Source organism: Columba livia, chromosome W (assembly GCF_036013475.1).
Source record: "Columba livia isolate bColLiv1 breed racing homer chromosome W, bColLiv1.pat.W.v2, whole genome shotgun sequence".
NCBI classification, from domain to species: Eukaryota; Metazoa; Chordata; class Aves; order Columbiformes; family Columbidae; genus Columba; species Columba livia.
Genome location: NC_088641.1, coordinates 21,683,637 through 21,698,427, shown reverse-complemented (window position 1 = coordinate 21,698,427; position 14,791 = coordinate 21,683,637). Strand labels below are relative to the sequence as shown.

The 14,791-nt window shown below is 43.6% G+C and overlaps 1 protein-coding gene across 1 annotated transcript in view; it reads right to left on the bottom strand.

The window, feature by feature from the left end:
* LOC135577014 (uncharacterized) overlaps positions 1-14,434 on the bottom strand; it is an 82,640-nt gene extending 68,206 nt beyond the window's left edge. The window contains 1 exon segment of the mRNA XM_065044453.1: positions 13,185-14,434. Within this exon segment, the coding sequence (XP_064900525.1) occupies positions 13,185-14,385 (1,201 nt within the window). The 5' untranslated portion in view covers positions 14,386-14,434.
* Between the last annotated feature and the right edge of the window lie 357 nt (positions 14,435-14,791).

Sequence of the window (14,791 nt, the reverse complement as noted above, 5' to 3'; positions counted from 1 at the left end):
GACTCTCTATCGATGGGAGGACCAAACGATAATACAACAACAGACCACATCAGGGTCACCTTCTTTTACTACAACCTTATGCCAATTAGTTCAAATTGAGCCATGCTTTAACAAAATAGGGTTTTATATGTGCCCCAGCACAGGACCATCGTATTGTAATACCCCAGGACATTATTACTGCGCTTACTGGGGGTGTGAAACGATTGCTTCAAACTGGCCAATTCCTCGGGCAAATACTGATAAGTTCTTAAGGGTTGGATGGGGACCTGCAGGGTGCACTCCTCCCTCGGGAGAAAGGAGTTCCCTACAATTAGCTCCCCGCGGGTACACCCCACCCGATGGCAACTGTGAATATATATTCCTTAACGTAACAGATCCTGAACATAGTGGATGGTTTGTTGGAAAAACCTGGGGAATGCGATATTATCAACCGGGTGCTGATCAAGGAGGCATGTTTCTCATAAAGAAAGAAGAAGTTAAACCGACCCCTCGAGCGATAGGTCCCAATCCAGTAGTAAAATCGCCTCCCCCTCTGGGTAGGGAGACAAAGACAGTAGAGAAGGAGAATATAATAGTAATAGAGGAAACTGTCACTGAAGACTTGAAATCTCTGAATATTGAAGCCCCGGAATCTTTGAATCCTCTATGGGGAATTATCCTGGCTGCTTATCAAACTCTAAACTATACGCAACCCAACTTAACCATGGGTTGCTGGTTGTGTTATAATGCTAATCCACTCTTTTATGAAGCTATAGGGGATAATCGTCAGTATACCATAAGCAAGGAGTCTGTGCCTATTCAATGTCCTTGGGAAAAGCAGAAAAGAGGGATAACTATGCAACATGTAACTGGGTTAGGGACTTGTATAGGTAAAGTACCAAATTCCAAGAGACCACTTTGTGGGAATATCGTACCGAGCCTTAATGAAACCACAGGATATATTATTCCCCCGAATGGAACAAAATGGATATGTTCCAGGACGGGACTTACTCCATGTGTGTCTTTAAAGGTGTTCAACAGTTCCCGAGAGTATTGCATGTTAGTTACCATCATCCCAAGGATATTGTATCATCAAGAAAATGTAATGTATGATATTTGGGATACAGGGCTCCATCGTACCAAACGGGAACCCATTACAGCCATTACTATAGCTACGTTGCTAGGGTTGGGGGTAGCCGGAGCAGGAACAGGGATAGCTTCACTTGTTCAACAAAATCAAGGATTCAATTCCTTGTAGACTGCGATAGATGAGGACCTAGAGAGAATTGAAAACTCCATAACCGCCTTAGAGAGGTCTCTAACCTCGCTATCTGAAGTGGTGTTGCAAAACAGGAGAGGGATGGATCTCCTTTTCTTACAGCAAGGTGGACTATGCGCAGTCTTGAAGGAAGAATGTTGTTTTTATGCAGATCACACAGGGGTAGTCCGAGACTCGATGGCAAAATTAAGGGAGAGACTGGAACAGAGAAAAAGGGAAAGAGAAGCTGCAAAAGGGTGGTACGAGTCCTGGTTTATTCAGTCCCCGTGGCTAACTGCATTGCTATCCACAGTAGCTGGACCCTTGATGATATTATTACTCACCCTAACCTTTGGACCCTGTATCCTAAATCGACTTATTGGACTAGTTAAAAACCGTGTAGAGCGGGTACACCTTATGTTGCTACAGAAACATGGAACTGATGAAGAAGCTGAAATAACCTTACTAGCCCGAAAAGCGGTAACTCGATTTGATCAACAAATAAATGAGTAAAAAAAAAAAAAAAAGGGGGGAATTGTAATAAGTGATGGTCAAAATTGTTAATGTTGAACAAATCGAGTAGGATTCAATTGTATTATGCATATTATTGTAAGCAGTAACTGTGCTTGTGTGAGTTTGATTATGTTTTGTAGAACCTTGTAGTAGTAGTTAAAGACAATGCCATAAATAACAGAACTACCAGGTGGTGCCATAAATAACAGGACTACCGGATGGTGTCATAAATAACAGGACTCCCGGATGGTGCCACAGATAATAGGACTCCCAGATGGTGTTACAGATAACAAAGCGCTCGGATGTTGCAACAGATAACAAAAGTTCCAGAGACGGAAATTCCCAGCACGTAAACGAACGCATAACGTATATAAGCACATACGAAAGGTTGATTTGGTGTGCCTGTTGGTGGAACTGAGCTTCCCCCGGTCACCCAGTGCTGTTTTGCCTAATTACTGCTTGCTAAATAAAATCGATTGATTGACTCAGAATCGATTTATTGGCTCTTATTTATAACAGAAGGGACCTCAAAAGATCATCTAGTCCAATCCCCCTGCCAGAGCAGGAACACTTAGATGAGGCTACACAGGAATGTGTCCAGGCGGATTTTGAATGTCTCCAGAGTAGGAGACTCCACAGCCCCCCTGGGCAGCCTGTTCCAGTGTTCTGTTACCCTTACTGAGAAGTTTCTTCCCAAATTTAAGTGGAACCTTTTGTGTTCTAGCTTGAACCCATTACCCCTTGTCCTATCATTGGTTGTCACTGAGAAGAGCCTGGCTCCATCCTCGTGACACTCACCTTTTACATATTTGTAAACATCAATGAGGTCACCCCTCAGTCTCCTCTTCTCCAAACTAAAGAGACCCAGCTCCCTCAGCCTTTCTTCATAAGGGAGATGCTCCACTCCCTTAATCATCTTTGTTGCCCTAATCAAGTGCAGTTAGCACTGCAGTTCACACGGAAGGGGGAGCGGGGAGGGCAAGGAGGGAGGACCCTGCCACTTCAAACAGAGGCTATGACCCGCTAGTGAGGAGCTAAGTAGAGCAGAAGGCATGGTATCCACCTTTGTTATTGATTGGTTTAGAAATCCTAGCTTCTATTTTTAAGTTAAAAACCTCTCTATGCATGTTTGAAGGTAGGCTGGAGGCGGGTATCCTTTGAGATGGTGGTGTGTTTTTTGTATTATAATGGGATTATAATTAGCAAAGGTCATCCGTCGGACAAATTTCTGGCTCAGTAACTAGCATTTTGGATGGAAATGAACATTTATCCTTTTTTAATTGACAGCAGCTACACCTTATGTTCAAAAATGGCAGCAGCTGTACCGTCTGGTTCTTGTACCTGTACCTTGTCAACAGGGCCTGACCATGATACCTTCTGTCACAGAGGCACCCCGAGGTTAGTTTAAGGGACAACAGGGTCCAAAACGACTTTTATTAAACCGGTGAGAAACAGGGTTTTAGCACTCCAAAAGTGACTTGAATACAGGTTCGGATATCAGTCGAGGAAAATTATTAAGGGGCAGCAACTAATAATTCAGGAGGTCCATAGTGTGCATGCACGTGGCTTCACCAAAACAATGCCGGAACTGTCCCTGAGTCCGGGAAGAGTACACACTTGCCTGAACACGGTGTGGGATTATTTTAAAGAGATACACGTACTCGTAGTGAGTACGGAAAGTGTACACTTGCGATTCTGCGAGGGTAAATTTATAATACATTCACAATCCCGCGAGGGTTAATACATGTGCAAATGTGCACGGAATATTACACGTGCTTATGTGGAAGCACGGGAGGAAAATACACCTGCAATTATGCAACGATTAATTTTACACGTGCTCGTATTGAGCACAGAAAGTACGTGTGCAAATGTGCACAGAAAGTAGATACACTCACAATCCTGCGAGGGCTAATTTTACTCACACACGTGGCGGCAAGGCAAGCGGAGTCTCCATCCCAGGGGGGGCTCTTGGCAGCAGCATCTCGCTCGTGCTCCAAGAGATTCGCGACAAGGGCAGAGTCTCAACGAGAATCCTGTTTTATAGCCTGATCAGATCTGACTGTAGGCATTCCAGAAGCTTCTCTGCACCCCCACACTGGCTGTTGGGTGCCCCTGAAGCTTCCAAACATCCCCCACACCGGCCACGAGCACCCAGCGGCTCCCTGGCATCTTGGCACTCCCTTCTCCTTTCTTTTAACGGCCCTGGCCAGGGGGCTCCTGAGGCCAAACAAAAGAAGCTGTTAGCCTCAAGCAGCACACAGAGAGAGGGAGATGTGTCTACTCCTTCCATGATGAAGGAGGGAGGGGGAGAGAGGGGGGTTTGCATTCTGCCACACCTTCATAACACTCAGCCCCCCCTATCTTTTAGTTGATACTACACTGAGCTTCCTCAGGCACTACCAATTAATAATGCAGGCCAGGTGTGTGTGGGGTGAAATCATACAGAGCAGATTTCTTCCCCACTGTGCAACTGCCTTATATGCTGAAGATATGGATATAGCTTTATTCTCAATAAGTGTATCTTTGATAATTAGTTTCAATAATTTGCACTCTCAGTAATTATTCCACAGCACCCACATGCGAAGCCTCAGCTCAGGTCCATTCCCTAACACATTGCCACATGCCCTACTGCCCTTAGCCCATGGAGAACCCAAGCACAGCAACATGGCCTCATGGGGGCAATTTCTTCAGTCTGTTACTCATCACAGCTTTGGAAGAAGAGCCCAGTCTCCACACACCAGCACTGCAGAAATCCATTTTATTTACACATGTAAAGAATAAAAGAAGGGTAGTTGTCATAGGTGACCCCCTTCTGAAGTGAACAGGGAGTCCAACATCCCGATCTGACCCAATCCACAGGGAAGTCTGCTGCGTCCCTTGGGCCAGGGTAAGAGATGTGGCTCAACAACTTTCCAGGCTGGTAAGGTCCTCTGACTATTACATGCTGTTGGCTTTTAATGTTGGCAGGGAAGAGATAGGAAAAAGTAGTATTAAGCAAATCAAAAGGGATTTCAGAGCTTTGGGGTGGCTGGTCAGTGGCTCAGGTGCTCAGGTGGTTTTCTCCTCCATACTTTCAGTAGCGGGCACGAATGTAGAATGGAACAGGCAGGCCCAACTAATCAACACATGGCTATGTGACTAGTGTCACTGATGAAACTTTGGGTTTTTCGACCATGGGAAAGTCAGACCTTCCCCAGGTCTCTTAACACCTGACAGAATGCATCTCTCACAGAAGGGGAAAAGGGTGTTTGCTCAGGGGCTAGCAAGGCTGATTCATAAGGCTTTAAACTAGATTGGAAGGGGGCAGTACCAGGCCAGTCAGTGATGAGCAGCAGGATGGCACACCAAAGCTTGAGGAGATGCTTGGCAGTGAGATTCCTCAGACTGCGCCACGAGGTGAAGGGCACAAACAGCCACACTTGAAGTGCTTCTACACTAATGCGCACAGCATGAGGAAAAAGCAAGATGAACTAGAAGCCTTGGTCCCATCCCAGGGACACGATATAATTGGCATTAGCGAACCCTGGTGGGATGAATCCTGTGACTGGCGTGCCATGATGGACGGCTATAGGCTATTCAGAAGGGATAGGCAGGGCAAGAGAGGCAGGGGGGTGACACTGTGTGTAGCAGAGAGACTGGATTGCACGGAGCTGTCAGTTGGCAACGGCAAAGTCGAGAGCCTCTGGGTAAGGATTAAGGGTCATGTTATAAATAAGAGCCAATAAATCGATTCTGCGTCAATCAATCGATTTTATTTAGCAAGCGGTAATTAGGCAAAACAGCGCTGGGTGACCGGGGGAAGCTCAGTTCCACCAACAGGCACACCAAATCAACCTTTCGTATGTGCTTATATACGTTATGCGTTCGTTTACGTGCTGGGAATTTCCGCCTCTGGAACTTTTGTTATCTGTTGCAACATCCGAGCGCTTTGTTATCTGTAACACCATCTGGGAGTCCTATTATCTGTGGCACCATCCGGGAGTCCTGTTATCTATGACACCATCCGGTAGTCCTGTTATTTATGGCACCACCTGGTAGTCCTGTTATTTATGGCATTGTCTTTAACTACTACTACAAGGTTCTACAAAACATAATCAAACTCGCACAAGCACAGTTACTGCTTACAATAATATGCATAATACAATTGAATCCTACTCGATTTGTTCAACATTAACAATTTTGACCATCACTTATTACAATTCCCCCTTTTTTTTTTTTTTTACTCATTTATTTGTTGATCAAATCGAGTTACCGCTTTTCGGGCTAGTAAGGTCATTTCAGCTTCTTCATCAGTTCCATGTTTCTGTAGCAGCATAAGGTGTACCCGCTCTACACGGTTTTTAACTAGTCCAATAAATCGATTTAGGATACATCACATCTTCTTGATGACATAATATCCTTGGAATGATAGTAACTGACATGCAATACTCTCGGGAACTGTTAAACACTTTTAAAGACACACATGGAGTAAGTCCCGTCCTGGAACATATCCATTTTGTTCTATTCGGGGGAATAATATATCCTGTGGTTTTATTAAGGCTTGGTATGATATTCCCACAAAGTGGTCTCTTGGAATTTGGTACTTTACCTGTACAAGTCCCTATTCCAGTTACATGTTGCATAGTTATCCCTCTTTTCTGCTTTTCCCAGGGACATTGAATAGGCATAGACTCCTTGTTTATGGTATACCGACGATTATCCCGTATAGCTTCATAAAACGGTGGATTAACATTATAACACAACCAGCAACCCATGGTTAAGTTGGGTTGAGTATAGTTTAGAGTTTGATAAGCAGCCAGAATAATTCCCCATAGAGGATTCAAAGATTCCGGGGCTTCAATATTCAGAGATTTCAAGGCTTCAGTGACAGTTTCCTCTATTACTATTATATTCTCCTTCTCTACTGTCTTTGTCTCCCTACCTAGAGGGGTCGGTTTAACTTCTTCTTTCTTTATGAGAAACATGCTTCCTCTATCAGCACCCGGTCGATAATATCGCATTCCCCAGGTTTTTCTAACAAACCATCCACTATGTTCAGGGTTTGTTATGTTAAGGAATATATATTCATACTCGCCATCACTGTCCCGCTCGTTTCGGTTGCGAGGATAACCGAGTTTTAGTCGGCGGCCTTGGTTCGAAGGAGGAATGCATCCTACAGGTCCCCATCCAACCTTTAAGAACTTATCAGTATTTGCCGGAGGAATTGGCCAGCTTGAGGCAATCATTTCACACCCCCAGTAAGAGCAGTAATAGTGTCCTGGAGTATTACAATACGAGGGCCCTGTGCTGGGGCACATATAAAACCCCATTTTGTTAAGGCATGGCTCAATCTGAACTAATTGGCATAAGGTTACAGTAAAAGAAGGTGACCCTGATGTGGTCTGTTGTTGTATTATCGTTTGGTCCTCCCATCGATAGAGGGTCCATTTAAAAGGTTGGTGAGAACTCCCCTGCTTTATTGCTATTATTACCGGTAAGGTAAGGAGGATTAGGGAGAGCAACCCGGCCCCTGGCTGGCTGAAAATCAGCCAGTGGAGGTTCATTTTGTTGAGGGTTGTTCTGCTTAAGGAGCTGCTTTATTTTAGAAGTCTTCGGAGGCACTTGCCAATCCCCACAAGGATACCCCTCTGCCTTGCCCTGGGCCTACTCTGTTGCTTCAGAGTAGCCGGATAAGTTATCTTCTCGGCAGCAGTTGTAGTCTTCAGGGGACTGCCTCCTGAATTCTCTCCTTGTTCTGTCACAACCCACTTTCCAATATTGAACCCAATAGGGCTATTTTCAAATACAAGGGTTTGGCCACTGTCCCGAATCCTCACAGGGTTTGGAACACTTCCTGTATCTTTTCTTACCAAAACGCTTCTTACACTTCCTCTTGGTTATTTCCCAAATGTCTGGACTTATCAGTGATTATTAATATCCTAATGGTATCTAAGGTTTTTTTTCCCAACACTCATTACACCATCGTTCAACATAAGGAAACTTTTTTTCACTGCTGTATCCCGCACCCGTGACACACACGACATACCCACGGATTGCATTGCTTACATACAGGACATGCAATGTGCGACTTATGTAATTCCTTACAATTGTCCATAAAAAGCCTAGTATCCAGGGCTATGCGTCACGTGTCTGTTTCCTCTTGAAGGTCAGCTTCAACTCATACAGTTTCCCAGTGACTTCCCAGTCTGTGTGCAGTATAGGACCTTTTACTCGATTAGCGTGTGTCCATCCTCTTTCCACGGTGCAGACTGTGATATCTGTGGTGAGTAAAACAAGGAAAGGTCCCTCCCAGGACGGGTTAGCGATGATTCCCTCCATGTTTTTATGAGTACTTGATTTCCTGGTTTGATACGATGTATTGCTATATCTAAAGGTGGTCTCTAGACCACCAGACCTCGCTTTAACAGTTCTTACGAAGCCACACAAGCACAAAAGGGCCCGCGGGACTTCACCACACAACGCAGGAAGAAAAAAAAAAAAAACAAAGAACATACGCGGCAGGGACAACACCTCCCCCCCCAACTCTGCTCAGTCCCCTGGACAGGAGAAACGGCACAGGAGCCACAAAGTGACCTTAGACAGGTGCCACTGTTCACTGATCAACCAACTGCAAGTCTGGTTCGTGCTGCCAGAGATGCACTTTGCAGACCTACAAAACCCAAGAATTTGCCCCAAATATTTCTGCATAGCACAGCATCAAACACATCTTAGTATCTTATTCAGTCTGGAATTCACACCTCAATCTATTGCGATTATGGAAGCTACTGAAAAGTCAATGAAAGGGGTTCTATGAGAGTTGGTCCCCACACTGAACACTAAAACACATGTAAAATAAAAGGGGGCAAACTTCCAAGTCACGATTAGGGACGGTGATAGGTTCGACTTTTTTTCAGATTCACCTCCCATTAAAGCAAGAGAAAAGTGCAACTTTGCAGCATGTTTGTTCACGTCAAGTTTTGACTCAAGAACACATTTTGCAGTAACAAAATATGGTCTATAAAGTTGCAAAGTGCACAAGCTGAAGGCACAGAGTACAAGCACATAGGAAAACAGATTTCAAAATACAATGTAACAAAAAAGAAATCTGGTATTTAAAACTCCCTGACAGAAGATACATTTATATGGGACCAACTCTTAAAGGTGACAATTTTTAAACTAATGAACAAATATTGCACAATAACAAAGTTTTATTCTTATTAAGTAAAAGCTCCCGAAAATACCTTGAAGTTTAAAAACTAATACACTGACGTGTTAACTAGTTTTAAGAATGTCCTTAATATTAAGAAAAGAGTGCAAAAAGGATTCTTCCATTCTAACACTTTTTGGAAACTGCTGATTCCAGCTGCCCATTTCTTTTATTACCAGCAATGCAGCTTTCTTACCTTCCTCATCTGCTAAATTATTCCCTCTTATTTGCGCGGAGGTTCCCTTCCGATGGCCCTTTACATAAACTACCGCAATTTGTTTGGGCCCTCTTAATGCCTCCAAAGTTTGCGTTATTAAGGTCTCATGTATTAATCCTTTACCCTGAGAATTCATCAGTCCCCTCTCTTCCCAAATTTTTCCGAACGTGTGAACCACCCCATATGCATATTTAGAATCTGTAAATATTGTTCCTCTCTTATCTTTTAACAACTGTAATACCCTCAATACTGCGAACAGCTCACAAGCCTGCGCTGACCATCCTGAGTTAAGGGGACCTGACTCCTTAGTTGTCCAGCTGTTTCCATCTATTATAGCGTATCCTGACTTCCTTTTCCCATCCACTACCCGTGATGATCCACATAAAAACTCCTCTTCTTCTTCTAAATCCTCTCTTACCTTGGTATAGTTTTACTTTCAATTCCCGATCTTTTATTTCTAAACTAATTCCCAATTTGACCATTAAATCCCTTCCTAATAGGTTATATTCAGCTTCAGGCACTAATAAAAGGGACCCTATCCCTATTTGGGATGGGGATTCTATTTCTACCCCTTTAATTACTAGTACAGAAAAGGGGTCTCCTTTTGCTCCTAGTACTTCTATTTTCTCCGAAGATGGAGCACATCCCCGGGGCACAGTTTGGACAATAGATCTTTCTGCCCCCGAATCTACCAGGAATTCCATTTCCTGGCACTGGGGACCTAACTTTAATTTTATCAAGGGCTCTGTTGTTTTAGGAGTCCCCAGCAGATAGAGCCCCTGACACCCCTACTCAGCATAATACATTTTCTCATCCTGTATACGTTTCCTACAGCTCCTTCGCATATGTCCCTTCCTCTGACAGTAAAAATATTCGATTTCCTTCAAATCCTTCAGTCCGACTTGACTTCCCTGAGGTGGCCCATTCCCACCTCTGCGTGGTGGCCCTCCCTTCTGTGGAGCCATCCTCTGTACCTCTCGAACTGCCGCTACTAAAATTTTAGCTTGCCTCTTCTGAGTCTCTTCCTCCCTTCTCACATAAACCTTCTGTGCTTCCCTTAGCAACTCATCCAACCCTTTCTCTTGCCAATTTTCCAATTTTTCTAACCTTTTTTTTTTTTTTTTTTTTTTTTTTAATATCCGGCCATGACTTCGCCACAAACTGTGTTTTTAAAAGAGCTTGCCCGACCGGTGTCATAGGGTCTATACCGTAATAAAGCTGCAATCTCTTTCTTAGTCTTTCTAGCCATTCTGTGGGAGTCACATCTTTCTTTTGTTGTTCTTTAAAGGCTTTATTTATGTTCTGCCCCTGAGGGACAGATTCCTTAATCCCTTGGACGATTATAGTGCGGAGATCTCCCATATGGCCCCTGTGTTCCGGGTTTTGATTATCCCAGTTAGGGCACTGCTGGGGCCACTTAATGTCAGCACCCGGCCCTTGTTGGTGCCGTTGGTAAAGATTTAGGGCCTGACAAATCCAATTCTCATATGACCCAAAAATTGGCCAAAATAAATGATCTGGTCTAATCTGCTGGCTTCCCCAGACATGCATGCAATAGTAAACCATATTTTCCCTATTTTTGTTTCGCGTGCTAGACCTCTCCGTGGGTCCCTTCCCAGTGAACACAAGGCCCAATGAGGATTCTCGGGGAATATCTGGCAACCTCTCTGTGGGTCCCTTCCCCATGAGATCAGAAGGCTTGCCCTTCTTCTGTCCCATCTTCCAGAGTGTCTTCTTTTCACACACACACACGCACCCCTCGTTCGTGGCTCACGCCCTCGCGGGCTATGAGAACCGCACTACTAGAGAGTCCCGCCCTGCCTTATGGCAGGGTCCACACTCACTTCGCTTCCTCCCCAAGCCAATAACTTTTGTTATCTGTTGCAACATCCGAGCGCTTTGTTATCTGTAACACCATCTGGGAGTCCTATTATCTGTGGCACCATCCGGGAGTCCTGTTATCTATGACACCATCCGGTAGTCCTGTTATTTATGGCACCACCTGGTAGTCCTGTTATTTATGGCATTGTCTTTAACTACTACTACAAGGTTCTACAAAACATAATCAAACTCGCACAAGCACAGTTACTGCTTACAATAATATGCATAATACAATTGAATCCTACTCGATTTGTTCAACATTAAAAATTTTGACCATCACTTATTACAGGTCAGACAAATAACGCGGAGATTGTCATGGGTGTCTACTTGTCACATCCCGCTCAGAGGTATGAGTCGGGGGGACAAGTGACTCAGGTTCATGGGTCCCTTTGGTTGGAAAACAGTATGAACAGTACATAAGGTCTGTAAACAAAAGACTTTTATTTTGCAGCTTAGCCCAATTAGCAAATTATTTGGTGGCAGAAGGATTTATGTTATTGTAGGTTCAATTGGTAAACATAAAAAGTTTGCGGCATATGCGGGGCTGTAAATCTTATGTTACTATATTACTTATAAAAAGGAAAACAAAATAATAGAAGTATTATGAAATCGTCATATCTTTACAAATTCTGCTCCTGGCAACTTTAAGCAGTCACCTCTTTTTATCATGGCATTCTTAACAAGCTCTTTTGTCCGTTGTTCAATTGGTACTTGCTCTATTTTAGTATGGGACTCACACACTATCTTACCAGTCTTATTTACTTCTGGTAAGGTCGTAGATATTATTCCCCACTGTACCGGATCTTCAGCTGATTTCGGGATGGGAAGACAAGCAGTGATGCTACTGACATTTTGGGTTTGTGCAAAATCTCGAATTAGTCCTATCATCAGATTCTCTGCCTGATTCTGTACACTCTGTACTACTTGTGGCATTTGAATGTTGTCACTATCTCCTATAGCCCTTCGTGTTTTACATAATTGTTCTCCAGCGACTTTGCAAATCAGTGTGGCATACAGTCTGGGTACATACACTACTATAAAAACAAAACGGTAACAAAAGTTAGACATCCTGCGTTGTGATTTTAAGTGTGGTTGGACCCACTAATCGTGATTGCCACAGTTTTGGGACTTTCTTCACTCGGGTGTAATGTATCCAGGAGTCTATTTCAGCAACCTTGATTGCGGTAAATGTAGTTAAAAGTACTTGATAAGGTCCGTCCCAACGTTCTTTTAAAGGATCTTCTCTCCAAGTCTTTATATACACCATGTCTCCAGGTTCTATATCATGTACCGGATTCTCAAGTGCTAGTGGGCGATTCCACACTAATACGGATCTGAGTTGATTCAATGTCCTGCCAAGAGACAACACATAATTGTACACATCCTGATTACCTTTTACATGTACACTTGGATTCGGATCAGGTGCTTCATATGGTTTGCCATACAGAATTTCGTATGGGCTTACCGACACTCCACTCCTAGGTTTAATCCTAATTCGCAATAACGCTATTGGTAAGGCCTGGGGCCATTAAATTTTGCTTCTTGGCAAATTTTGCTAAGTTGTCGTTTTAACGTCTGATTCATTTTCTCCACCTGGCCACTAGACTGGGGTCTCCACAGGGTGTGTAATTCCCATTTAATTCCCAAATATCTACTGACTTCCTTTACCACTTGAGCAACAAAATGCGGTCCCCTATCAGATGATATTCCCAATGGTACTCCAAATCTAGGAATTATTTCCTTCAGTAACCATTTTACAGTTTCTTGTGCCTGGTTGGTGCGACAAGGGAAGGCTTCTGGCCATCCTGAAAAGGTGCATACCCCAACTAGCAGATATCTGAATCCTCGAGTTTTGGGGAGTTCCACATAATCTATTTGCCAACAATCCCCTGGTTGTACACCTGTCCTAGTTTTTCCCATATCTACTTTTCTTTTAACTAAAGGATTATTTCTCAAGCAAATTTCACACTTAGCTGTGATAGATTTTGCCATTGTTAACATCTGGACCGAGATAATTTGTTTTCTTAGATAAGTTACCAATGCTTCTGCACCCCAATGACACTTCTGGTGCTCCGCTTGAAGTATCCCTCTCATAATTGTGATTGGGATCACAATTTGTCTGTTGGTGGTTACATACCATCCAGAATTACCCTTGACGGCTTTTACTAGTCTTTCCAGTTTCTCATCTTCTGTAGAATATTCAGGTGCCTCTGAAGGTGTAGGTAATAAATCAATTGCTCTTACCTTTTGGGAGACAAGACCCACCATCATCCAGACTCGTCGTGCCACTGATCGGGCTGTTTGATCAGCAAGTCGGTTTCCTTCAATAATTTTCGATGTCCCACTCTGATGAGCTTTACAGTGCATGATGGCAACTAGTGATGGCTTTTGAACGGCATTAATCAAGTTCAATATTTCTTTTTGGTACTTGATGTTTGTTCCTTGGGAGGAGAGTAGTCCACGCTCTTTCCAAAGAGCTCCATGTACATGAACAACCCCGAATGCATATTTTGAGTCGGTCCAAATATTGACCCTTTTGTCCTCACTGAGCTCTAATGCCCTAGTTAGGGCTATCAACTCAGCTTTCTGTGCTGATGTGTTTGGTGGTAGGGATTTAGCTTCAATTACTGTTTTGGCAGTAGTAATCGCGTATCCTGCATACCGCACTCCGCTTTCCACAAAACTACAGCCGTCAGTAAAAAGCTCCCAATCCGTCTTCTCCAATGGGGTATCTTTCAGGTCAGGTCGACTTGCGTGGGTATATTCAATGACCTCCACACAATCATGTTCCAGATTTTCTTCTTCAGTCTCTGCGCTTAAAAACACAGCTGGATTCATTAGGTTAGTTGTTTTTAGGATAACATCATCCTGCTCTGTTAAAATTGCCTGATATTTCATCATCCTACTTGGGGAAAGCCAATGGCCCCCCTTTTGTTCCAATACAGTAGTCACCATATGGGTTACAAACACTTCGATCCTTTTCCCCATAGTCAGTTTCCGGACTTCCTGAATTAATATCACGGTAGCAGCCACCGCCCGCAAGCACGCCGGCCATCCAGCACTTACCGGGTCAAGTTGTTTAGAGAAATAACCTACGGGCCTTTTCCAAGATCCCAGCCGTTGGGTTAATACCCCTAGAGCAAGTCTCTGTCATTCATGTACAAATAACTGAAAGTCTTTACTCAGATCAGGTAGGCCCAAAGCAGGCGCTTGCATTAAGGCCTGTTTCAATTTTTGAAAAGCTTCTTGTTGTGGTCTTTCCCACACCAAGGTCTTATTCTTCTGTGCCTCGTATAAAGGTTTGGCAATAAGTCCATAGTCCATGATCCAGAGCCTGCACCATCCTGCCATTCCTAGAAAAGATCTTAATTCATGTAAGTTACGCGGTTCTGAGATCGCACAGATAGCATGTTTATAGCGGTTATACCTAGTAGATAGCGGTTTATACCTAGTCTTCGCTGTCCTTGAGAAAGCTCGCATCCTAGATAGATCACAGTTGTGGATGCAATCTGAGCTTTATTTTTTGACACTTTATATCCATTCATTCCTAATTGATTCAATATTTCAATTGTTACCTGAATGCAAAGTTCTTGGGTCTCAGCAGCAATCAGAATATCATCCACATATTGCAGCAACAAATACCATTGTCGAGGAATTCCGATATAGCCTCTTGTAGTCCATTCCTCAAGCTGTTTGGCTAGTTGATTTCCGAAGATAGTTGGACTATTCTTAAATCCTTGTGGAAGGCGTGTCCAGG